The sequence below is a fragment of the Megalops cyprinoides genome, chromosome 15 (assembly GCF_013368585.1).
Source record: "Megalops cyprinoides isolate fMegCyp1 chromosome 15, fMegCyp1.pri, whole genome shotgun sequence".
In the NCBI taxonomy this organism is placed as follows: Eukaryota; Metazoa; Chordata; class Actinopteri; order Elopiformes; family Megalopidae; genus Megalops; species Megalops cyprinoides.
This window is the reverse complement of record NC_050597.1, coordinates 21,456,930-21,484,226: the sequence shown is the minus strand read 5'-3', so window position 1 is coordinate 21,484,226 and position 27,297 is coordinate 21,456,930. Positions and strand designations below refer to the sequence as shown.

The following is a 27,297-nucleotide window of genomic DNA, read 5'->3' as shown; positions in this document are numbered from 1 at the left end:
GCATTTACACTGTTAATCATTTATATACAAAAGTGAACTATAAATTCAGCTCACACGTTGACTCTCACATTGTGTAGAAACACAAATTCAGGACTAATTAACTTGTAAAGGTGCATACAATGGGTTTGTAAAAGCAAATGCCTTATTTTAAATGATACTGGTAAGGCAAAGTCAAAATTATCCTTTAAGGCTCTTTGACTGAAATGCACAGCACAAAGGAATTTTAAAAGCCATTTTATAGGATATGGTAAAGCCTCTTTCTGTTTGAAATATAGATGCAAATTCTCCTTGTATTTCTTGCCTTCTGAGTCTGAACCTATCATTCCTAAGTGAAGGAAGCCTAGACCAGGAGCAGAACTGCTGTGTGAATCAGCAGCATTCATGTGGGAGTTGTGATGCATATAGCAGAGAGACTGCAGCAACACTTAAGATTCTACAGAGAGCCTTCTCTCAGTGCCACACCACTTTCCAAAATGTACCTGCACACACGCCCAGGACTGCAGAACCACCATTTTCCACAACACATATGCATATGATTTAACGGTGTCCACTTTTGCTAGTTCCTCTGAGCCATATTTCTTTTTGACAAAATAAAAGCCCATCAATGTCCTGATCCCAGCACTTACCATAAAATATATATAATCTCCTTCAAAGTATCATCTTCTAAAGAAAAGATGATATGATTTACTGATGTCCTTTGAATGAGTGACCCTCCAGTTCAGGGTTAATAGACATTCTTGAGCGAACTTGTGCTTTTTAGCAATGGGTTGCTTAGTCAGTACGACCTGATACAGGCTGTCCGCTGAGTGCGCTTCGGCTCTCCATTATCACTCTATTCCTCTGGTAGCAAGCCATTACACAGGGACTTGGATCTCTCATTATCAAGGTCAAACTAAAATATAAAACACATTATTCCACTCACAACAAAGATGTCCACAGACTAATATGACACGAAATGAATCCTTTTATTTCCTAATATGTTTCTATTAGACATAATCATCATTTTGCTTCATGTTTATCTGAACTCCATTCTAAACTCACCTACCTCACTACTCCATCACTTTCGTCTGAGGTCATTTCAAGATCAAGATTTTGTATTCCTACAAATTACACTAATATTGTAATTGCTGTGACATTATGGCTATTAAGACATGTCATAGATCGTATACATGTATCAGTAACATCAGTGAATACACTGAAAGCACACATGCTATTGAACAATGTGATGGCATACAAGTCAGCCATTATATATTATATTCAAGGAGAGACTGTTCCAAATCAACAAGAGAAGACATATTTCTGAATTGAAGCGAGTGTTGAATGGCCTGTGAAGAAGAAAAAGAAATGACTGCAATGCCTGTTTCCAATAATCTGATGGCCACCTCACTCAACACCTCACTGAACAAACAACAGGAGAAAAACAAGCCCAGCTTTTAACAGTGTGCGTTTTCAGCTTTGCCTGGATGGAGACACACATGCAATCTAAAACACACGCAGTGCAGGTCTGGCGTAAGGCCTTGTTTGCCATGCTTGGTGAGCCATTGAATTTCTATCTGTGCTGCATTTCTGCATCGATGTGGGTGACCTGGGGAAAGGAAGGAATGGGAGAGAATCAGACTGAAACCATACTATGGATCTATGACCTTTAGCCTCCCAGTCTTCACAGAGACAGTGGAGGCCAAGGCGACAATGCTCACACTGAAGAGAGGGTGAGTGTGTGTGTGTGTGTGTGTGTGTGTGTGTGTGTGTGTGTGTGTGTGTGTGGAGGGGGGGTGGGGGGGTGTGTGTGGGGGTGCTGAAATTTCATTACCGTGGCTCGCAGCAGAACTCTGTGCACTATAAACCCACTCCTATGGGACATGGGCCCTGGTTTCCATGGCAACTCAGGCAGAGGAGACACGGAGAGTGAGGTAAAGAAAGGGGGGAAACTGAGAGAAAAAGGGGTGTGAGAATGAAACAGGGAGAGAGAGAGACAGGGTGCAAGAAAGACAGGGCAGGTGTGCATTTCCATGTTAGGATGTATCTGATAATTATAAGATCAACTACCATGCCTGGGCTGAATCACACTGCAGGTTTCAACCCATTCTGTCATTAGCACATTTCTTTTATGATACTGTTGCGTTCCTGAAATGCTGTGTGAATAATTCATTTAGTCTACTATCACCAAAGCAACTATCTCAAAATCAAAGCTCGTGGCAAATCATTACACTCGTCAAACCACTTGAACACTGGGCTGTATCCATGTGCTCATTCCTTCACATGCAATATCAGCCCTCGCAACGGATAAATGAATTTGCAGGTTAAGCCAAATTTATTCTGACAAACAATGAAAGGTGACCATTTTTCTTTGTCTTTTTTTCTTATTTATCCTTTTCTATCTTATAGAGAGTGCTGTCAGTAAGTAACTAAAATGATTGTTTACAATAATATTGTTCTATGTAACAGTAACAGTAATAATAAGCAGCCATACCACCTTATAGCCCTTTCCTGTCATGTGTAAAGCTAAGTTCTTGAACAGAAGACTGCATATGCAGTAGCAACATACCAACAGCTATACTACCCTCTGACTCTTTTCTGCCTGAAAATGGATGGAAGACTATGTGGGGAAAAATCAAGTTGCTGCTGGAAGTAGTGTTGGTGGGCCAGTAGTGGGTCTTACAGGAGGGAGATGTCATCTTTAAACTGAGGTCCTGACCTTCTGTGGTCAGTAGAGATCCCCTTGCAAAGTGTGGGGGGTTCCCTGGTTTCCTGGCTAAATTCCCAGTCAGGCTCTTTAAGTCTGGCAAGCTAATAATCCCCTAATGTAACTGGCTAAATAATTCCCTCCCTCTCAACTTCAGCTGATGTGAGATGAGCGTCCTGCTGCAAAATTGCTGCCATGCATCGCCCAGGTGGGTGCTACACATTAGTGGTGGCTGAGGCGAGGTGAGTGCCGTGTGGATATAATCGTTTATTGTTATTATTATTGTCTTTTCAGAAAGCCATGTTACTTCTGGAGGTGTTGGTGGGCCAGTGGGGAACTGTTCCCTATGGATCAAGTATAATGATCAGGACACTGTATCAGGAGATCTTTTGTATGAGATGTTAAACTGAGGTCCAGACCCATTGTCTTCATTGGAGCTCCCATGGCACGTAGGCATTATGGTGTAGGGCCATTGAATTACCTAATTATGGCCAATCAGGCCATCTCATTATCCCCCAGTAAAACTTATTAAATCCCTCCCTCTCCACCCCAGATGATAGGTGCTGAGTGTCCGGATGCAAAATGACTGCTGTGAATCACCCAGGTGGGCGCTACAAATTGGAATTGGTTGAGGTGAGTCACTCCTGCCCCCCCCCCAAACCACTCTGAGTTTCACAGAAAACGGTGAAAGGTGCTATATAAAAGGATTTAATTATTCATTATTCTCATCAATACTTCCTTCTGTGGCTTTCATAGGCCCAGATCTCTTTTCCCCACCTACCCTGTGTGTGTGTGTGTGTGTGTGTGTGTGTGTGTGCGCGTGCTCGTGCGCATGTGTGTGTGTGTGTGTGCGCGCGCGTGCTTGTGTTAGCGCAGAGCATTAGTGACCCTAAGTCAGTGCAAGCCTTCTTCATACTGTAGAGTGTGTCCCTCTCCTACGATAATCAGCCATATATCACTGTCTCTGCATTTGGCACAGAATTCAATCTGTGAGTACTTATTACCGATTGCTGTTTAGGAGTCATATACAATTATCTGTCCATATGGAGCTCCTCTGCCTCACAGTGATCATATGATCCCTCTTATTTTTTCCAGATTTAGAATCCACTGTGTGTGTGCTGTGTGTCCCTTCCTTGCTCTCTCCACAGTAGGTTCTGACAAAGGAGCACAGGCGCAGCTGTGTCTGTGGATGCGGATGTCAGATGTATCTGTTTAGCTGCTCACTATGCGGAGCTCTGACCTGATATACTCAGTGGTGCATGAGGGGGAGAGAGAGAGAGAGAGAGAGAGAGAGAGAGAGAGCAACAGGGAGAAAAAGGAAGGACACTAACAGAAAAGGCACTGTAAACTGCAGTCCCAGTAAGTCCCAGTAAGCTTTACATTTTCCACTGCAAAACAGTGTATAATGGAAGCCAGGGAAGTAAGACCATAATGCTGCTCATCAGAGGATATTACTGAAAACATATCAAGTGCACTTTAAAACATCTTCACATTGTATATTTTGGATCATACCCTTCAACTGCACTCATTTTCATAGTAGTGTTCATAAGGCATGTTCCCTATTACCAATCTGTTAACTGTACTGCAAATTGCACAACTGTTAAGTGTAATGACTATAAGCAGCTCTAACGATCAGTCATCTAATCCTGGGCTTCTATTCAATCCAGCAACAATATGCTTTATCTTTAACTTTGTGTAATACACCCATAAGATACTTTATTTAGTCTCTGGTCAGTGAATGGCCAAGTGTGCTATATATAAGAAATGAAAAACAGCGCTTGCTTGTACTAAGGTTAGGGATAATGTGCATTAACAGGCCCCAGACAACTCAGATAATTCAGGGAATTCAGTGCTGACTACCTAACCCAGAACTCTCACTGTATAAACACAAAGTGGCACCAATTATTTCAGAGGAACGACTGAATACGAAGAGACATCGAAAATAAAAGAAAAAGCCCTTGAAGGAGAAATGAAAGGCAGCCATTCTTTTTCTTTATAATTTACTTAAATGAAGTCTTCAACGGGACCACAGAAGAAGAACCATTCTGCTTTGAATTTCAAAACAATTCCATCACCATAAAAAAATAGCGTTTTTTTCTCTTTTTCAGAGAGTGAATATTTGAATATTTTTGAGTTGAGTTGTTCTGTGCGCACACATTTTGGATGGGGGGTGAGTGGGGTGGGTGGTTGGGGGCTTGAAACAGTCAATCTAATTTCCGGTTTTTGAGAGCGTGGAAGAACGAGGATGGCGGCAAATGTAATTTGCGGCGTGACATTGCAAGACCTCGGCTCTAAGTGCCTGCGCGCGCAGGCACGCTCACACTCACACACGCGTGCACGCTAACAAATTTGCTGCTTAGGTAAGCAAATCAACAGGGACAAAGGGAGCACACCACCCTGGCAATGAGGACGCACAGCAGGAGAGGGGGTTCTAACACAGCACTTTGAGAGCGGCGGCGCACCGGGGTGGCAGACAGAGGGGTGGCTCGCCTCGGCCGTGAACGTGCCGGTGAGTAATGGGTTTACAGGACGAGTAACACAGCATGTAAAACATGAGCCATAAGCCTGATGGAATGTAGGTACATGTAATATGCATGTTCATCTTCGGTAATAGGTGCAGGCCGGAGCACACGCAGCCTGAGCATAAGAGTGTTCATGCCGACGGCATGCATGACGCGCGTGGGCGTGTTTTTGTGCTGCAGTTGGTAAATGGAGCGGCGGGTACCTGATCTCCCGTCCCTCTGGAAGTCCACGTGGTACCACTCCCCGTCGTTGACCTTCTTGTTGACGGCACGCGTCTTGGTGGTGCCGGAGCCCATGTCCAGCAGCAGGTAGAGGTGGCCGTCCAGCATCTCGATGGCAAAGAAGTCCACCTTGAGCGTCTGCGGGCCCTTAGCGTCCTTCTGCGGCTGCTTGGGCTTGCCGTGGCTGAAGAGCAGCAGGCCGTTGGGCTCGGTGGTGCGGAAGTCGAAGGAGATGGAGCCCGTCTTCTTGGCGTTCCACTTGTTGAGGGTGATGTAGGACTCGGGCGTCTCGAAGGCGATGGGCTCCAGGGTGGCCACGTTCTCGCACTTGAAGGCCACCACGCCGTGCACCTTCATTTTCACATCTCCCTGCTTAGCCAGTCTGGACAGCTCCAGCCTGACGTCGTTGTTTTTATACACAACCTGTTTCACACATCAGAAAGCGGTTAACGTTTCATCGTTTCAGAGGATGATAAAATAAAGAGTGAAGCATCATTTATAAATATAGCACTAAAAGACACACACAATGTATATACTGTATATATATAGTGAAAGTCTGTAATTCTGTATGCAGAACACTATGAAAATTTGGAGAGATTTACAGAGAACCAACATGGAAATTTTAGTTGTGGTTCGAATAATTCCCTTTACTGAAACAGGACATGTTTACCTAAGCATTACCTAATATCCCAGTATGGCTATACTTGATTAATTGTCTTCCAAAAATAGCAAATACGCAGAGCTTAAAGCAATGAAAACAAACCACCATTTCTGAAGCTTTCCACAGCAAAAAAGATAACGTTTTTTCTTTTTTTTTTTTCCTAATAGGAATTTGCATGCCTAGAGTGTGCTTTCCGAGTGTAGAGGAGTGGTGAAGAGGTGATAATAGTTAATGGTGCCCTGTCTCTCTGTTCTCAGGAAGTCTGACACAGAGAGCTGCCTGTTTCTCTGAGATACACTTCTCATTCTCCTGCTTTCACTCACTTTCAGATCCTCAGATGTGCGTGTCCTTCACTCATGCTCCTGTCACCCGAAAAAAAGACTTGTTTTTAAGCCCAGAGAGAGACACTGAGCTATGGGCACGCATATGCACATGGACACAAGTACACACACATACACACACACACACGCACGCACATACACGCACGCACGCACATACACGCACGCACACACAAACCATTGCTGTGCGGACACCTTTAATAAGCTTCTTCATTTTTTCCAAAGAGGCTCTTTTAAAATGCACTCTAAGGCATTCGCCTCTCATTCAGAATGGTTTGTATGCTGGCGTCCCTAAATAAACAACTCAGCACATTAGCAGCACAACATCAACACCTGTGATGTCTCTGCTGGAGATGTCATGTCATTAAGGCAATGTTTCCACCATTCTCTCCCAAGTCATGGCTGCCCAGACTGCTTCTGCATGAAGCATCACTGTTTGCCTCCTTCAACCCATTGGAGAAATACGATATCTCTCATGTGTCTCAACACAACCCACCTGAGCCCTGCACTGCCAGACATAGGACTTGTGAGCCCAGTTCTAAACCCTTCAGGAAGAGTTGCGCAAATCGGGACAATCAAGCCTTAACGACAACAAGGTTTTTGGAATACATAATGCACTCGTTTTTGTGACAACACACTGAATAACAGATGTACCTATGACCTTGCTCACTGTCGCTACAGACACAGAATGGACCACCTTCAACATACTGATTTTTTTGTTTAATTTCACAGTGACGCCAGTGGAATTTTTGCCACTAAATGAAAATCCGGCTATTTCAACCACTCGGCAAATTGTGTAGTATTAAGTGAACCCTTTCGTCTTAATTCAATTTCCATCTGAACGTTTGCCAGGATCGAGCTAATGACATGTAGATGAAATAAAAAAAAAAGGATGATGCTTCAGAAATTTCAATCAGACAAGCCAGTCCTGTGTGCTTATCTCAACAATTAATGTGCTGCAGGCATTTCAATTATCATCATTTTTTTCTCCACAGAGAAGCATGAGCAAAATACTGCCTAAAGTATCTCCACTGAAACAAAGATGTGCAAATAGCTAAGTGCATTAGCTGTATCACCTGACCTGGCTGTTATGTAGTGTGTGCTGGTGGCTGTCGGGGGGGGGGGGGGGGGATCGGAGGCCTAACAGCTGTCTGCATCGCAGGTGTAGGGACCAAAAACGCTGACCAAGCCCTCTGCTGGCACCTGGGATTAAAATAAACGCTCTGGATGATGGATGTCCTTTTCAAAAACCATTTCTAAACATCTAAATTAATCAACTGTACCCACACACACAGTTCACCCATCCTGCTGGGTGAGCAGGCGCGGCGAATGATATTAAAAAGTGGTTGGGGTGGGAGACAAGAGGATGAGTTCTGAATCCTCTTACGACAAGGATTACAGTTACGGGGGGGTGGGGGGGGGGGGTCGGGGCGAGTGGGGGAAGCGGGGCTGGGGGGGTCTACTGATCATCACACCTAAAGTGCAACATGATTCCATCGTCATAGCTTTGCAGCTACGTTATAGAGGTTGTGGGTCCATTTGGAGGGCTGTCAGACCCCACATACTGTTTGACCCCTGTCCCTCCTGGGGCCCAAGGCTACGCTATATTTTTTGATTGTGAACTGGACAGATGGGTGTTGACCGCTATGGTGCCATACATGAACACACCAGCTCCCATTTTATCTGCAAATAACCTTTAAATTACAGGAATATCAGGAACATTGATGAAATGACAAAAAAGGTTTAAATATTTGCGGGATGCATTAGTGACATTAGTTAAGGCATTAATAACTGAGGGAAAAATCTGTTATACCTGATCAGTTTTATTCACGTGTACCCTTGTAATTTGTGTGTGGGATTTGAGCAAGGCAAAGCTGTATGAATGGACGCCACCGTGTTTTATATACAGAACAGAAAGCACAATTACAAGCCATTGGACGCATTCCAACTTACAGTGTGGGGCTTTCTTTTCTGCAGAGAGTGCATTACCCTTAACTGCTATTGAGTTCATTTGCTTCTAACAGTGTATTTACAGAGGAAAAGGGCGGTGGTGGGGCTGTAATTGCCGAACCACTGCATTAGTGATCACAGTCATTATTAGTTCACTCTTCTAATGAATTAATCTTTACGATTCTGCAAACACACTTGCAGCTCTGAAAGTTGCTGTTGCATACGGTTTTCTTTGAAAGTACAGTTTGCTTCACTGTACACCACATATCCCTGCACAGTACAGGACACCCGTCAGATCCCGGTCTGCAGAAATTTCATACCTCACCCTCTACGCTGAGGTGGAGGAATATAGAGATTTGTTTTTCCTTTTTCACAAATGGCATTTGCAAAAATGACTTGACATTCAGCCCTTTATAGCTGGTTAAAAGACATCTAATGGTGTTTCCATGTTCCAATAATACCAATGATATATACCTACATATATCTTATTACCCAGCAATTGTTGTATAATACTCACATAAGTGATTATTTGTGTGCCAGTTTGCTGCAATGTATACAGTGACCTTGCCACAAGGTATTAACGTACAATGACAGCTGTTATGTCAACAATTGTGACTTTTTAACAGAACATTCCGGCAGTCCCATTCATTTTGAATGACAAATTATTGCAAAGGGCACCGTGTCAAATACAGCGTGACTGTTTAATCGATTTACTGATCAGGGTACGGGGTTGAACTCTTAGCAGCCACAATAACACCCAGGTTTGCTGCTACCAGGTGAGGTTTCAGCAGCTGTGTGGTACATTTTCTAAAACAGACGTTGCCAGGCAGTAAGGCTTTGCTTACCAATAAAGCTACTTCAAAGCCAGTCAGAGAACAGAGGGGCTGGGCTGCCTTTGAAGGACAGTCATCTGCTCACCGGTGAACGGAAAACAGACGCTTCTAAAAGACCCAAGGAAAGGCAGCCATGAAAGGGGGGAGGAAGACGGAGAGATAAGAAGAGAGCGAGATAGAGGGATGACATCACAGAGTCCCTGCGGAAAATGCGACCGAGGAAGACAGAAAAAGGTTGTAACAGCGTGAAGAGAGGCTGCACTCTGTGCTGGATGAACAGTTAGGGACAGCAAAGCCATAACTGCCTCCACCTCTCCAATTCAGTCCATCCATCTCTGTTTGCTATTAGATAGCAGGTAAGTCTAGAAGAGAACACAGGGTTTATTTCTCCACCTCATAGTTTACAAGGGCTAATTTAAAGTTTAAAGGAACATACCACCATGTTCCTAAGAAATGGCTTTAATAATGACTATGATAAAGGAGATAATGGGTGCAAATGGGGCATGGGATTGCCTCTTTAATACAGTGATTAAAATAGAAAGGCTGAAATGCAAAATTTGGCATGTTCGCACCACATTCTTGATCACTAGGCATAAATCACTGGCTGGTCACAGGCTGTTTCAGTATGTATTGAAATATTCCATGCAGTAAACACATGAAGCTGTTAACATAAATATGAAGTACTGAAAGTGTTTTAGAGTAAATGCTACATATTCACTGTTTCTCTTAAATCACTCTGAAGGAGATCTTAAGTATTGGTATGTGCACTGAGCCACTTCATTGTTCTGAACATATTATGACATTAGAGTGGTAATGTGACATTGTCATGGTGATTAGTTCTATAGGTCCTAATAAGAGCACTGAGGATGTGTTGATGGCCTCTAAGACTATGGGCTACAGGAGATCAAAAGAGGTCCAGGTTCCACCCAGGTCCCACCGGCAATCTGAGCATGTTAAACAATGAAGTCAGGATATATTTAAAAAACTAGAAATTTTACAATTACACAAATCCATATCATAATTCAACAGACACACACACAACTCCCTGGATGGCTTTTTTTAGATTCTTACATTCAATGTATCTGTTTCTGAAAATAAACTAGAATAAAATCTTCATATCTTCACATAACTAGGAGATTTAAACAAAGCTTTAAAATCAGTAGAGTCCTACCAGAAAATAAAACCGATTTGCCAAAAGCCATGTGGCAAAGGATGCAGGGCATTCTACCGCAGGAGCAGAGAGAAGGTTGTCATGACTGCAGTATGACTTCACCTGGACTAGCTCATAAAGACTCAGCATAACCGTGAGCTGTCTAGCTAGCGATGAGCTGCACTACTTGAACATCATGTACTTCTGATGTGCCTTCAACCAGCTAGCAAGAATTATTAAGGCAATGCGAGAGATTAAGGGGTAAGAAAGCTCATCCTGGATCGTTTGCTGGTTTTGGTTGTTCTGTACTGTGTCATCGACCAGGTAACAAAGCAGCAGGTACAAAGAAGTGGGCTCTGACTACAGCTTTAGAGGTTATGAGTGCAGCAACATGTCATAAATGAGGAACTATGACAAACAGAAGTGAATATTTTTTCATCCATTATCACAATGTGATTGAATCAGGACCAGGCTGTTGTGATCCAGTCAGATGCTTAAAAATGACAACAAAAAGGTATTATTGCAAAATTACATGCAAGGGCTCCTGAGTAACTCAGTGGTTAAGGTGCTCACGTTGAGCAAAGGCTGATCTCTGTAGCCCAAGTTCAATCAAATGACCAGGTGCCCACTGAGGTGGAACTGGCTTTGTTCCGTTAGCAAAAGGGGTGAGTATGTCAGCAGGGGCTGCTCGTCTTGCTATTCTCAGGCACCCTGTGCCCCATTAGGTGACTGCAGGTTTCTTGGATGACATCAGAGAAGTGTCACCCACCCTCCAACAAGTGCTGTAGTGTGCTAAGCAACCTGCAGTGTGAAAAACAGTCAAGATGTTTGAGTGTATCAGAGGATTGCATTTGCCATGCCCCAGCACTTCTGTATGATTACAGTGGTTATTGCAGTGAGATGCACATAACATATCCAACTGGCAATTCCAAAAATAGGGCTGCATAAAGGAAGAAAAGCATTAAAACATTCAGAGAGACAGAGAAGGAAAAAAAAACTCATCCCAGAACACCGTGTGTTTGTGGGCGGAGAAGAGACTATTGTGTGCAGACAGCTTAGGGGTTATAATAAATTGACGTGTATCTGTATTTTGATCAGGCTCATCTTCATTCTGTCTACATCATTTCCATGAAAAAGGTCAAAAGGATTACTCCGTCTGCCTCACATCGACCACCAGCAGGAAAAAGGCAAACAGGGTTTTGTTTAAAAATGGTGGGCCCCCTACGGCTAGTTCAAGATGGAGATGGCTCCCAGACAGGAAGAGAACAGCCAGCCGTATTTACACCTGTGCTGTCCACCCTCTCAGAGAGACAAAGTAATTAAGGACGGCTCTTAACGTGGGAAGTCATGCAAGAGCAGAAACACTGGCATTTGGTCTGCCCTCCACCACTCATTAAACCGAACAACCCCAGAACTTTGAGTAAAAGTAGCGTGACAAGATGCATTCAGCTCTAGGTGTGGGAAGAAATGTGGGCCGCTCCCAGGGAAAAAAAGAAATTACAATAATAAAAAGGGAAAAGAAGGTTCATAGAGGAGAGGAAAAATAACTTGAAATTAAACGATAAATGAATGATTCCATTCCCCTCTAAGATTTACGAGGTCTCTCGGGTTTCTGGATGTGAAGGGCTTTTTCAGGTCAGAATATCCATTAAACACCAAATGTAAAATTAATAGTGCATATTTTAAAATATTTCAGGAGAAAAAGTGAAAACCTGCCCTTTTCCTGAGTGTGCTGGAGCTAAATATCAAGTGAGATGATAGAAACAAACATGTTGTACACCATACATGTTGAATAAGAACTGTTTTATGTACTGTAAATATTTTTCTACCATAACACAGCATTTTAAAATATTATTATTATTGTTGTTGTTGTTAAATGACTTTGCTCTTTTGTCTCTTCGTGAAAAAAATCCAGCTTCAAATGTACAAATGTTCATATTGGATATACTGTCACACTTTTCAGTAAAGGGTATTTTTTACAATGCATAGAGGATGAAATTGCTGAAAAAAACTTTCATTTATCTTGTACTATGGACTTGCATTATGCTTGTATTACTGATTAGAATGAAGACACCAAATAGGAGAGATTCCCAATTTCTCCCAAAAAACTGAGCGTTCTGCAAACAGAAACACATTCATAAAGTGCCACAAACACATTTTTTTTTTTAAATAAATTGTATTTTTCCCAAGAACACAGGGCCTCGGAGTGTAGGGATAAGGTACAGCTGAGGGGGTGCACCCACTATCTGAAGAGAGCACACAAAGTAGTAGTGTTTACCTCTTTTAAGCAACCCATAAAGTTGTTGCTAACAGGTGATCCCGGCAAGTCGGCTGTGCTAGGACTGCCTCCGACATAGAAAAAGTCGTCGGACCCTAGCATGGTGTAGTCCTCTTGTGTATATCCAGTGGTGGTCAGAATTCCATCCACGGATATTGTTACCTAGGCAACAAAGCACAGGAAAAGGACACGCTATACTCGTATACCTATAGGCTGCAGTCCGGCTTGTTTCCTCTTCAGGCCAAGGATTTTTTTTTCCCTATTTTTTATTTACTTTTTGTCTGAAACCCATTTTCATGTCTGTTTCATTTTTTTCTTGTTTTCATTGTGTCCAGTTTGGGATTAGATTGTTGTCTGCTAGCCCCCGAGGCAAAGCTAAACTAGTTAGGGAGGTTACCGATTTTCCAGACTAATGTGTTAGTATTGCCCCTACTGCAACTGAAAAGTAATTTAGCAGACACAAAAATGGTGTTAGTAGAATGTATTCTAGGTTAGTTTTGCTAGGGTACATATTAGTATGTTTAGCAGTTTGTTTTCTATGTAAAATAAATAAAATAAAACCAAACAACAGCGTGCCACTGGGTTAGATTGACAGCTCAAGCCATTAGAAGCACAACCACGATTTGCATTTGTTAATAGAAACCAAATTGGAAAAAAAACTGTTACAAAAACCATGCCTTGTTTATTGTTTGTTTGTTTTCTTTTTGCATGCGTGCACGCAAAAGGAAAAACTGTTTTGTTTTTTCAAAACTGATTAAATTGGACGGAAAATTAATGAAAAAATAATCAGATCCGACAAGATGGCACACAATGTCGTGTGCATGCAGTACCACAATGATGGTTCCAAAAAGGGGGAAAAAAAAAACAACACAGACAACAACAACAGCTTTCAAGTGAGTCTCGTTAGGACGCATGGGCAGCTGGCCAATCGCAGCGGGCATTCAGAGCACATGCCATGCAGAGTGAATGGTAATAGAACTGGCTGAGCCAATGAGCAACAGGCGAGCCAGCCAGGAGAGTCCTCCTTGTAAACCACTGCCTGATGCAAAAGGCTCGAAACGATGCACCTGAAGGGTGAATCAAACAGAATTGGACAGGAAACAGGTAAAATAAGGAAGGTAAACCAACAAATGACAGGAAAAAAAAAGGAAGTTGGAAAAAGTAAGCCGAAGAGTACCAACCGCAGTTCCCTTTCTGTTAATGACGTCTACAGTAAAAGAAAGGAAAGAAACACAAGGCAAACCCAAACTAAGAGACAATTAGAATGATATCTACCGAACAATGTAGTTTGTTTACCATAGCGTGTCCAATGCCTGAGTGCTTTGTGGAAAAGGGGGGAGAAAGGAAATTAAAAACTGTGAACAGAATAACGATTGTTACTCAAAAAATATATGATGGTTACTATCAGGTTAGTACATTGTTTTTGAAAGTTAAAAAAGGTATCGGTTAGTAGAATGACACATTCCATGAATGACATGTTAGTTTCTTAAAAGCATGTTAGTAACATAGAAAAAGGGCAAAATAAGTTTAACAAGAAAAAAAGCAGACTAGCGAAGAGTGCTCTACGTTAGTGCAGGAACCAACCCTTGAAATCTGCCGCTCCCTAACCCATGCGCAGTGTATCTGCGCCAGCCCCATCTATCCCCCACTCATGACCCCTTTACCGGACTGCCCCTCCTCTCTCTACCACTTCATTCCCCTGACACAGTACATGATTGACAGACATCAAATGGTTCATAAGAGAGAATGCCTAAAGCACATCAGCAGACCCTCTTTAACGAAAGTCCCTCTTACGACTATTTGTTTTTTTTTTCTTTTCTTTATTTTTTAAGTATTTGATCCATTTGGATAGGGCCCAATCCTATCGCCTGTAATTAACAGCACTAATATGGGATTCGTGATAGCTCCCATACCTCCTTCGGTCATATTGATGGACTTTAGGATCACTTTACTGCAATGAGACAAAGCAAAGGAGATCTCGACACAGAATGAAGAGAATGGAGATCTGCCAATTCCCCCACTAAGCATGCATCTACAATATTTGCTCTTTATTTCATTTTCCCTATGACATTAGCATTGCTTTATTAACATTAAGTTTCTTTAAAAAAAGTTTCCCACAATCTGAGCAGGAACAAATCTAGAAAGGGGTTTTTAAGGGGTTTTTGTTATAATTACAATGTTTTCCTAACTTCCTGGGCTTTGTTTTAAGCAAGGATAAAACTCTTGACTGTTTGGTATTCAGAGAGGTAACTAAAGGAATTGATCTTCCTAACCTCAATAACTAACCACAATTAACAGCTGGGTATTCTGTTTCTTTTTCCTAATTGAACTTGCTACACCGCAAAAATTGCACATTAGGCCAATATCATGCGTTGCACAACTGTTTGGAACCAGATGCATTAATATACAGGAACTCATTTTTTAAGCTTATTAAACACACACTTACAACGTTGCTTGAGCGTAAATCAAGAAAACAAAGGACTTTTATTTCTCTCCCCCTCATTCTGTCTTTGGCGTGAGGGGAATAAGCAGATGTTAGTTTTGCCCTCATCTACCGTACTGCCCTTAAAGTGGAAAACTCTCTCCGGACCTTATCCTTAAAGAACACAGAATAATGCGGCCTCCGCATCACAGAGAGAGGGAGGGGGGCAGCGGGGCGCAGTGCGAGCTAAAGACCCAGGGGTCATTGACGAGGCTGTGCTAATTGGGATAAAGTCAGAGCTGAAGCACGCCGTTCATTAGTGAAAAGATGCAATTAGAATCAGCAAGCAGAAGGCGAGCCTGCCTAGCTGTTAAAATCCTGCATAAAGAGGCCGCACTCCGTCCGCGACACCCTCTACTTTCAGGACCTGGCTCAGATAGGGTAGCAGTGACAGTTGCAACAGAGGAAAAGTAAGATTTAATTAAGGTCTAAATGTTCCCTGTCAAAAACCTAGTATCATTAGGCCACCTGGTTGGCCCTCTCCCCTGACAAGGCCACACCCAATTTTCGTGTCATGTGTTGGAGGACACGAGACTCATGTCTAAATTTATAGGGCTGTGCACTTTGGTCGGACTGGCTTATTATTAGGGAACATCTCATACTTTACAAACCCCACATGGGTCTAGATATGCCCCTGCTCAAATGCAGTACTCCCAATTGCTTTCAACATATTGGCCTAAATATAAGGCAGATTTTTTTTCCCAAACTCACAAACTCAAAATGATTAAAACCATCACTAAATGGTGATAGGTTGCACCACTGACCAAAGTAGCATCATTGGACAGTGTGTGCCTTCTGCAGCTGTGATGTGTACAGTAGCTAGCGGAGTAAAAAGGATAAACCTACTTGCAGTGACCGTGATAAAAATGAATCAAAAGCCAGGCAAGTATCCAAGGTATTGAGGAGTTATGATGCCAAATAAGGGTAATTCAGGCACCTTTCTGAAAGGTAGCTGCTGGTTTTTACAATTACTAAAGTAGGAATCCACAGAGCTGTTTTTTTTTTCTCTCCAAAGCAATAAACCAAGCTAATCTGATATTCGTTGTGGTTACATAAGTAACTCCAAAGCAACTGAAGTCCCAGAATGCAATTGATTGTCTATTACTGTGGAATTAACAACCTTACTGTGTATGCTGGGGACTGATGGCAGAGAGGAGCATTGTACAGGATTATTGTTTAATCATCACACTTCTGCTGGTAAAAAATATGGTCACTGATTATAACGGGAATTGATAGCCAGTGAGACATTCTGACAAGCAACTCTACACTTATTTTTAACAGCGGTAAGGAAAATGACTTTTATAACTATTTGTATGTAAATAGTTTTGGTAAATGTCAATTGGATTTCACTTTGGAACTGGTTAAAAAGCACAAGTTCTAACTGATTGCTAAAGCTTTACTGTTTTTTTGGTTTGACAAAAGTAAAAATGAACTTTGTGAAAAGTCAGGAAGACCTTATAATGAGGACTACCTTATATCCAGGCCAATATGCTACTGTTCATTTTTAAATCAGTTGTTATTTAAAATCATAATTTCATTATAATATCTCATTAAATACAAATTTGGAATTTAATGTATGTTTACAACTACAGACTAAGAAATGTATTATTGTAATAATTATATTTACTATTGTTTAAGTTATAGTGACTGTAATTATTTATACTATTATTCTTCCATCACCCCTGTACTGTTACCTGACGTAGATTCCTCGTTACTTTGACATCATGCCAATCATTGTCATTAAATTTCCCATTGACCGGCTCCACCAGAGCTTCAAAGGCTCCGGACCCAAGATTAATGACGAGCGACACCGCCCCATTTTTCAGCGCCAGGTTGACGTAGTCGGCCGATTTGCCCGTGTGCAGCATCAGTCCGTTTCTCTGCTGCGTTTTGAACGAGAGCGTGATCTCGTCGCTGCTGCTCTGGATCGGGTTCAGCGACAGGTCGTAGCAGAAGTATTCTGATCCTTTGAAGGTGGCAACATATTCTTCTTTTCCTGTACAGACAGATGATAAGAAAGACAGACAGACGGCATGTTGAGTAAAAGATACGATTCGCTTCCATGTTAACTGCCGTGAAAAAAAATAATAAAACACCATGGCCTTTCTTCTACTTTTCCATCCTCAGGAGAAAGAAGTTTAAATGTTGGAGTACCGAGCAAACACGACGGGGTGACATTTCCATCCCCATACACAAAAACACACTCATTTGCTCACGTACTGTACACAGAGATCTTCCATCACGTGTTGGGTATACGTACACAGTTGGCTCAACGTCCAGCACCGCAGAACCCGAGAGAGTAAAAAGACATTTGCTTTACCTGCAAGCCAGGGTGAGGGACACAAGGTCTGTGACTCTTACCTTCTGTTTGAATGAACAGGCTAAAAATCCTTTTTTTTCTTTTTTTCCCAGAAAGCATCTATTGAAACATCACGGTACAATACAAACCAGCAGTACTGCAGTATGACGCAAGAGCGTTACCCCCACAGTGTTTACCTTATCTTGGTCCGTTGTACATTTGAATAGCACAATCAATGGCACAATATAGACTGGTGATTCCAGGACATTGTACTTACCCATCCTTTTCTCCCATTAATCTCACGGAACACAAATCTTCCAAGTGGATAGAGTAATTATTGCTGTTTGTCAGGATTTTGCATCTAAAATGTGTTCTCTAATACAGCTTCCTCATAAATGAAGATAATGAAATTCACTTCACATGTGATTTTACTTAGCAAGCACCAACAAAAAAAAAACCTTCATATCCAGTAGTTCCCCAGAGTAAATTGGTTTTGCCTAAGAGTAAAGCGGTCTTTCTTGTAAGTCACATAAGGGAGCAGTGTGTGTGTGTCAGCATCAGTGGGATGTTGCGGGCAGGATTCAGGAGCCAAACAAGCTGGAGGTCAGAGAGAATCCGGTCATGAACATGAGCCAAGGTTCTTCATAATGACGACCATAAATAAACCTCCGTTATGCCTCATGCTTTAATTACTCACTCGGTCACAGGAATCCATCATTGTGTCTGTATTGGCAGCGCATGTTGCCACATGCAACACCCCCACCCCGCTTGGACAAACACACACAGAGACACACACACACACACACAAACATTCACTCACACATACAGAACACGCACCTACAAACATACACAACACATACACACACACAGGGGTGTTCTTGCCATAGTGACCCAAGTTTTATTTTAGTGTATGGGTCACCAACCTCATTGACTTTTAGCGGGAGGAGAAAGATTAAAAATGGTTACTTTCAGTGGTCAGAAGGACACTCCAATGTGTGGTTTTATTGAAGCTCATGTCAATGAACACATGGACATAAATTCATGCTTAAAGACAGAGACAACCAAAGCTAAAGACAACAAGAAGAACCATTGCAGCTGAATTTGTTCATCACAGAAAGAAATACCATTAGACATTTTCTGAATTGGCACATTTATGAATGGGTTGTTTTCAGTTCTCCCAACAGCCTCTGCAGTATGGTCTAACTGTATTTGGAGAACATTCTCCATTAATAATAATGATGATGATAACAATAATGGTTGCATTTATATAGCACCTTTCATGGATATTCTGGAAATGCTTTTACAGTGGTGGGTGACTCACCTTATCCTTGCCCACTGAGTAGCTTTCACCTGTGCAACCATCTGATGTGCACCACACATCAGTTAAGATGGTGACGTGGAGAGGGAGAGACACATTTATTCAATTAAACTGCATCTCAGTCATATTTCATTTCCAGATGAAGTGTCCCACAGCACAGAATTCCCCATATCTGTATTTGTTTGCCCACAATGCCTTATTCACCCTCCCCATTCCCACCCCACGTCAGTCAACACACAGACAAGCAACACATTGGCCAAATTCAGCCACAAATTCCCATCCCTATCCTGACAAAATCTGCCCACCCAATTTCAAAACAACAAACAGAGAAATCAAGCCGCATTTCTAGGGAGGACGGGAAATAATTTAATGCAGGTAAAAACACTGCAAATGCCCCCGCCTTATTCCGAGCTCTCTCTAAATCCCAGAAGGTAGAATTATGCTGAGCCTTGTCTTCACTAAGTTTCACTCTCCCTCTGTCTTTCTTTTATGCACAGTCTTCCTTTTCAAAATCCATCGCCGCACGACAGCATCCCTCTCACTGATCTCGTACTACACCTCTCACGCACCTATCAAATTCCAGGACTTTTTGTTATGAAAGAATTCAGGCACACTTTTCTGAACCTGCTGTGCTTATCTTTGTGTTATGAGTTTTTTTTTTTAATTTAGTGATTATTCATAACAGCTGATATGTGTACAAAGAAAACCCTCTTATGGAGAAGTAACATCAAAACCTGTGTGTAAAACATCCGCACACTCTCCTTTTCAGTTCATTATTTTCTCTCTACCGAAACCATACTTTGTCATATCGATTCATTCTGATTGCTATTTAATAACACCTATAATTAAATGTGGCACACACACTTTTCCTCATTAATGGCTGGGCAGAGTTTGCGCCCGTGGTTCGGGAGATGGGACAAATATTGATTGAGCAAAAGTTGTAAAATTACCCACTATTCAAATCCAATTAAGGACACAAAAATGTATTGAGGTAGCTAGTGCGTGCTTGGTGTATGCCATCAGTGCGAGCACTCAATGAACTGCCTTGAAAATTCTGGGTGGGGGGGGGGGGGGGGGGTCCCTAAAATCAGGCAATTTTGCCACCCTTTCTTACACATAACGGGTGTGATACCCTCTAACAGAAGCTGTATTTCTGCTATAGGTACAGACAATAAAAGGGAATTGTGTATGTGGGTGCGATAATCAGTGTGGTGCTGTGCGTAACGGGTATTTAAACATGGCCTCTGCTTCCTGGGTGTGCAGTCCTGTGTTTTGGAGATTTGGGTATGACTTGTCCAATTTCCTTAATATTGTCTTGTTGATTTCTGACTGTGTTCACACCACAAAAACGCAGCCATAAAAGTGGTCTCAAAAGCCACACTGATGTTTCCTTTCAAGAGCCTACACCTAACTGGCTGTGTGTGATGGCAATGTGACCTTGGAACCAATGCCATGTTTCCATTTGTGCTTGCAGGCAAAGGCACAATAGCATCAGCAGGCATGAATGCGGCTATTGCAATAGGAAACCAGCCTTCTTCATTCTCGATTCCCATCAATTCGCTTGTCGTTCGATTTACTGAGGCACTGATGACATCACTGGCCTTGCGATGATTGTTTGAATTACCGCCGGGGGGACTTACGGCTTGTCGTCTATGCACACAGCTTGGCACAGACACCACAGCTCTTTTCTCAGGACTTTTTTTTGCCTTTGTTTTTAATTACCTGCTGTTTTTCTTTTTTTTTCCCAAAGACATATCACCAGCAAATGGTGTTTTTTTTTTTTTCAATTATTTATCACAGTGAAGTGTGACATGATACCATTAAGCGCTACAGGGGAGCAGGCGATAAAGACTTACAAAAGACATCATTAATTATTAATGCAGAAGCATTTTCATTTACAGTGCAGCGTCTAATTCGGTGACAAACTGACTCCCCCATCCTGGGAAACCGTTAAGCAGGACACGGAAACAACACGTCAGCAACTGTCAGTTTGGTCCTCCATCGGTCCGCGTGAATATTAAACCCACTGCAACCAGCCGCAGCAGCAGGAGTAGCACACCATTCAGCGCCGTGTCTAACGGCTAAATAACTTTCTCAATACATGCCTTTGTCAGTGCGGCAAGTTAGTCATGTGGTGACAATGTCACAGCGATGTTGTGAGAACGTTGTGCACCAGATGGGTTCCGCCACCCTTCCTTTGCGCACAAAGGCGCGTGTGTGTTCCCTTTTGCGCTGCCCAAACTTATGGCAGGAAATGCTGGAATAGCATGTGAATAATGCACAACTGTACACAGCAGTGTGTGACAAATCATGAATTATTCACTGAGGTAAAGATGTATAAATGGACAATGAGCAAAACATAAGTTATCTAGGTCACTGTGGACAAGAGCTTCTGCAAAGCAGGTACATGTAATGCTATAAAACTATATATATATATATAGGATAAAATCTGAAATCATGAGTTCACAACAGAATGTCTCTATCTTCTTAACGTTATGTGGAACGCTTGTAATGTATGAATTGCAAGAAGAAGTTTTGCTAACCACTGCAGAATATCAGTCATAATTTTGAAATGGGGAAAAAAATAGATAACAACACAAAATATGATATTATGTATTGATTTTTTTGTTTGTTTTGGTTTGTTGTTTGTTGAAGATTCTGCAGTTCCTCAGTAGGCAAATATAATTGATCTTAATCACGTTTGTCTTAGCAAAGGAAGGTTTAGTGCAATTTTGAGAGATCGGGGCTGTAGAGCAGACAGATATGCAATACAGCAGGGCTAACTGAACACCTGTCTAATAAGAGAACACATTTTCTCTGGCCCCACAATTGTGAGAGGATAGATTCATGTATTTTCAAACAAGAAAAAAAAAAACTGCAATCTCAACCCGCTAGAGCAGGAACACCCTACAATGTATCTGGCTGAGTCCTGCAGGTTTTCCAGCTCTCTGAAAGTAGCTGACAATCTCACAGACAGGAGAAGCAGTTAGATTGCTGGAATAAAGGGGATGATAAGATGAATCAGGAGGAAACGATACCTCCTTTATTAGGGCTGGCCCAGTAGATAAGTGGGCAGGCTCCGCAGGGGTTTTTTTTTTTTCGGCCACCGGTAAAGTTTTATCCCCTGCCTTCCTGTGCTCAGTACACACAGCACAGAAGCATGCCGTCTGCATGACCGCACCCTGCCCCTCTCTCCGCCTCTCTCCTCACTCCCTCCGGTACAATGCCCTCCGCTGTAGGAGGGAGAGGAGGAGCTGTGCCCGGCCGCTCACCCACACACCAGGCTCAAGACTGTGACGAGGCCCGGCTGAGGTCCACTACCCTGCCTTCCACGCCTCTCCTTCAGTGTTTAAGGTTTGCATCTCAGTATGTTATTTTCACGCCGTGGGCCATTTTCAAAAACTTCCAGCACTCTGTCTTCATTTACGGTTCTCTTTGAATGCTTCGCTTTCTTTTTCTCCTCCACTCTTTTGATTGACAGACTATTAAGGAGATATGGAAGGCAGTGTCATAAAGTCTTCATAAGCCTATTATATTATTATGGAGAGGAGTCCTTCAGAAATATTGCATTCTTTAAAATGTACTTTATTAAACAGCAACCTCAGCATCAATGGAAACACATGCGCAGACTGCAATATGTTGCAAAACTGTTTTTTTTTTTTTGTTGTTTAATTCGTTTATGAACAATACTTCATAAAATCTTATGAAGGGAGGGGAATGGGTGCAACTGTTTTATATATATGCACGTTCCGTAGTGATAAAATGGCAAGGGTTATATAGCCAAAATGAATGTGTTTGGACCTGGAGTAAACAGCTGAGCCATTTTTTTATTTTTTTTTTACTTTTGAGGTGAGGAAAGACATTCGCGCTGAGAGGCGAAGGGAATGACCACAGAGACAGCAGCCAGAGGGCACTACACATGTGGAGAAGAGGAACAAAGGGCTCTCTACCAACAGAGACAAGCAGCTCTCTTCACACATCCTCTCATCTCTTTTTTATACTGCCTTCAGTCGAGACAGGGCAGAGGCTTCAGTGTGCTGCAATTCGCTGCAATTACCTACATCACCAACACACACGCGCATTTATTCTACCCACGCACACTTGCTTGCATGCGTGATGGTACACAGTGCCTGAAAACACTGGAAGAATAATTGGAGGGCTCACGGTAATGCTGAACACCATTACTACTTAATGGTCACCTACTGTGTGTTCATTACTGAATTGGACAAACTGAAATACAGCTCATTCCACATGCTTACAAAGGCAGTCTGCTTCTAAAATCAACGCTAAATGTAGAAGTGACCTTGCTGCAAAGACACTCTACAATAAACCTGAGCGTCATAAGAACGGATCTATGCATCCTAGAATGAGCGCAGTGCGTCTGACCTCTGACCATGACGCACAGTGGTCACTCTCAGCAGGATAAACCCGCATGAGATGCCACAACAGGATGGCCCACTCTCACTCCACATCCAGTCACTCTGTGTGTGTGTGTGTGTGTGTGTGTGTGTGTGTGTGTGTGTGTGTGTGTGTGTGTGTGTGTGACTGTAGACTATAACCACACAGTCAGTGAAAGACCAAATAACGACTTATTTATATGAACCTGTTTCAAAACTGCCTCTTCATCAGAATCCAAGGAAGGCCTTCACGCTACACTTGTATGGAATCAGTCATATGGATCTCAGTTTGTAAACGCTGGTATAGTGTCATCCTGCCTGCGGCTAAAAAGCTGTCAGAGATGTCCCTGTACGCTATCTTACGGCTCCTCCAGATGTTCCCTCTCTTTGAATTACAGTCCTTGTTCCTTAATGATTATCAGGATGTATACAAAATTTCTCTCTATTTGTATCAAAATGGTTGGGGACATTTCAAGCTGTTTGAAGAATTGTATTGTGTGTTTTTCCCTCATATATTGCCCATCTCTGATACTTTTTCAGAATGTTATGCATACTGCTTCATTTATGCACATAAGCATAATATGTTAAAGAAGGCCATCTATCCATCTGCATGCCCAGTTTCTAGGTCCTTTGTTGCCTTTCACTGTTGCTTGGAACAGACCCATACAGACAGAATATCTTGTAATATCCTGAGAAATATGCTGCTTAGTGAAATATATTGCTATTGCATTTAAAACATGAAGGCACAGCAGAAATATATTACACTATACCAAACCAGCAATAATTTACATATTTTCAATATATCGATTGAGCTAATAATCTATAAGATTATTTTTAATATGGGGAAACAGCTTTGACATTGTGTAACGAGAATATACAAAAGAGACACGTGTTCTCACCCAGTCTGATATTTTGCACATACAGCCACATTACTCATCACCTGGATGGCATGAGCCCTTGAGTGGTCTCACAAAGTCAAGGAGCCGAGCCGTATCATTAGTGTGCCAGGGAGTCGCAGCATTTAATGCATTACTGCTACTTGTGAACGTCTCGTGCGCACAGCGAGAGAACGGAACAGTAAGAAGTGAAAACAGCTTAAATGTTCCAGTGTTAAGCGGGGCCCTGTCACACTCCCTCCTCCCACAGAGCTCCACTCATTAAGAGAGTAAGAGACGAAGAGCAAGAAGGAGAGAGAGAGGAAGACAGAGAGGGGGAGAGAGAGAGAGAGAAAGAGAGAGGGTGAGAGAAAGACCACACAGCCAGCAGGATCTCACACATAGCCCATGACATCCTTGCCTAATTGGCGATCTACTGACAAGGTGCCTCGGCATCCCTTTTCAAAAATGAACTCCCCAGTGGAGAAGCATACCCCCTCGCACACTCATTTGAGGGGGATTGGAGGGTAGTGGCGGCTGTTACAGGGAGCAAGACCATATTTCTGTCATCACCCAAGTGCGCACGCACACACACACACACACACACACACACACACACACACACACACACACGCACACACACTCATCACACTCAAAGCATCAGCACTCACAACACAGACCCCAGAGCAACACTCTAACACCCTCCACACTCTCTCTGCTTTGCACAAATGACACATTCAATTATTGCAAATAACATCACCTAATCTTCACTTTTAAAAGTCGAAATGTCGACTTAGGAATTTAAAATGAGAACACAAAATACACTAGGACGTATACTCAAAAAATCCAGCCTTGTACAGATAGTAAGAATAACAACAGTGAAGATTGTATTCACAAATAATGATATTCAAAATGATTTGAAAAACAATGACATTAGAGTGCTAGAGGCAGCTGATGCACCGGGAGGCTCTAAGTGTAAACACAAGTAGAGAGAAACCTCACTGTAAATATAGAAATGACCCGCTGAGTAAATCTCAGGGAGAAATGAGAAAAGAACACCGTTTTCTCAACTGTGCGAGGCACTTAAGGTCAAACATACGCTCGAGATTCAAGAAAAAAAAAAGACATTTTTTAACGCTGAGGTTATTTATCTGGCTACGGTGTCTGTCTCCTGGTACAAGCTGAGAATGTCTATAAATGGAGTCAACAAATAACTCTGCAGACAAAGTACAGAACAGTAGATCTCGAGGATTTTGTGTCCACAGGCTGGGACAGGGCATTCAATCTCAGGGAGGTCAAGCTCCAACATCCCTCTCCAAATAAAAGGGACATGAAGCACAGGGACAAAGCTCCTCCTGTGCCTCCGTCTCAGCTACAGTCCTGCAGATATTAAAGCTAGCGGGACACGTCATTCCCCATTTGCACCTGTGGATAAAAATCACTTACTGTATAGGACGATGCAATCTCTCCGCCAGCAGTTTCCCACTTATACCCACCTCATCCCTGAAACAGCACGGGAGAGGGTGAGAAAGATGAGATGATGAGAGGGAGAGAGGGAGAAAGATCCGCTGGGACGCCTAACCATAAAACACCCAATATGTGGCCAACGCACAAGAAAGGATTAGGCGCACAATATTGAAAAACACGGCCCAAGCAATTTACACACCACGGCTTGCAGAAACTAAACAACTAAATAGTATTCCACCAGGTATGGACTAATTTCTGGAATAATCTTCTCTCAGGGTCAAAGATACATAAAGTCACACATTGCATACATGCGAAGACTGTAGCCTGACTACTGAGACAAGTCGTTACAAAAAGACCTGGTTATCCAGAAAAGGCACCGTGATGCAGTCTGGCATGTAGACAGAGGTCTTCTTTCTCCTCTCCTGCCCTTGGACTTCACTGAATTCTCTGTACACATTTCAACATTTACCTCATAACATATAAGTATATAACAGTAACTATAACTAGCCATTTCCTTTAGGAGTGGTTGTGGACTAAATACAGAATGACATTTGAGCTTACTCTCAGTTCTGGGACAAAGGTATGCTATTTTTTTCAGGTTTTTGTTCTGTGTGAACAACCCTGCACCGATCAGGTCAGGGTAAGGGGTTAATCACATATGTACCACTGCTTTAGCTGCACAAGCTAAAGCAGTGGTCAGGAAAAGCAGTAATTTAAATTCAATTTATGAGGACAGGGAGAAAGCGGGTGAGAGATAGAAATGGAAGGAAAGGCAGCCAGAGAGGGAGAAGGAGAACTGCGTTATCCGGTGTTTGAGGTATACTGCTGCTCTCAGTGGTCTGTCTCTGCGTGTTATTGTGAAAGTAGAGACACCGTGTCACAGATCAAGGACATGAAGAGCTGAGGGGCTCTGCTGTGCTGAAAAACAGGGCACTCCCCAGGTGTGTGCAGGGGGGGTTGGCAGGGAGCACTGGGACTCTGCTGGTACTTTAGATCTCTTGTTATTTCTTCAAGATTTCTGCTAGCACCTCAGGTAGGGCATTAGGAATGATCTATGATGCAGAGAAATACTGTCTCAGCTTAGGGAAACACTGGCTTTGACAGATAAGAAAGTTCTCTCACTATCTGTCCCTGCCCATAATTCTACAGTCTTCCCCTTTTCATAATTAATTCCATATCCCTCGTGTTCTTACACCTCCAGAATATTCCACAAAAAAGTTTAAAAAATATGATCTTTCTATCTACCACCACATTTCATTATTCTTGACAGTCTTGGAAAAAAATAAGTCAAATAAGACTTTTTTTTCCATTACTGTTGGTCCGATTATCTGGTGCAGAAGGCAGTGCCTTCCCGTCTATGTGCCGGATTTATCCCATTCTGCCAGATTCCATGTGTATCATATGATCCACAGGAATAGAAAACAGCATATTCTTCAAAAGGGGGAAAAAAATTGGCCTGGCCTTTTTTAGGTTGAGATTAAGTGGCCTTTTAAAACAGTAGCCTCCCTCCCTCACTCACCGAGTGAGCGACTACCCCAAAGCAACGTCAGTATACATCAGTATATCCTTTCACCGCTTGACAGTGAAAAAGTACTAATAAGAGGATCCGCTGAAGTATCCGCAGCCCCTTAACGGTGCCAGTTCTTGTTTTTAATCAGAGGAGTGCAATATTTCCTGCCATTGCTCCACAGCTCTTTTTTATCAGTCTGCTGTACATCCGTCGTGTCAGGAAAGCGAGCGAGAGATGGAGGGCCCAGAGATGGGTGTTTATTAGTCATCCTGCACTTGGTAAAGGGACTGACATCTCTCCTGTGACAGCTGA

At 42.5% G+C, this 27,297-nt stretch overlaps 1 protein-coding gene across 21 annotated transcripts in view; it reads right to left on the bottom strand.

The window, feature by feature from the left end:
• LOC118789872 (neurexin-1a) overlaps positions 1-27,297 on the bottom strand; it is a 307,259-nt gene that overhangs the window by 190,389 nt on the left and 89,573 nt on the right. For 16 of the 21 annotated variants that reach the window (XM_036546568.1, XM_036546567.1, XM_036546570.1 and 13 more), the window contains 4 exons: positions 16,814-17,115; positions 13,934-13,957; positions 12,638-12,799; positions 5,409-5,850 (listed from right to left, as the gene is read on the bottom strand). In XM_036546568.1, the coding sequence (XP_036402461.1) occupies positions 5,409-5,850; positions 12,638-12,799; positions 13,934-13,957; positions 16,814-17,115 (930 nt within the window). The remainder of the gene's footprint in view (positions 1-5,408; positions 5,851-12,637; positions 12,800-13,933; positions 13,958-16,813; positions 17,116-27,297) is intronic. The other 5 variants (XM_036546573.1, XM_036546581.1, XM_036546583.1 and 2 more) reach the window with 1 other exon arrangement.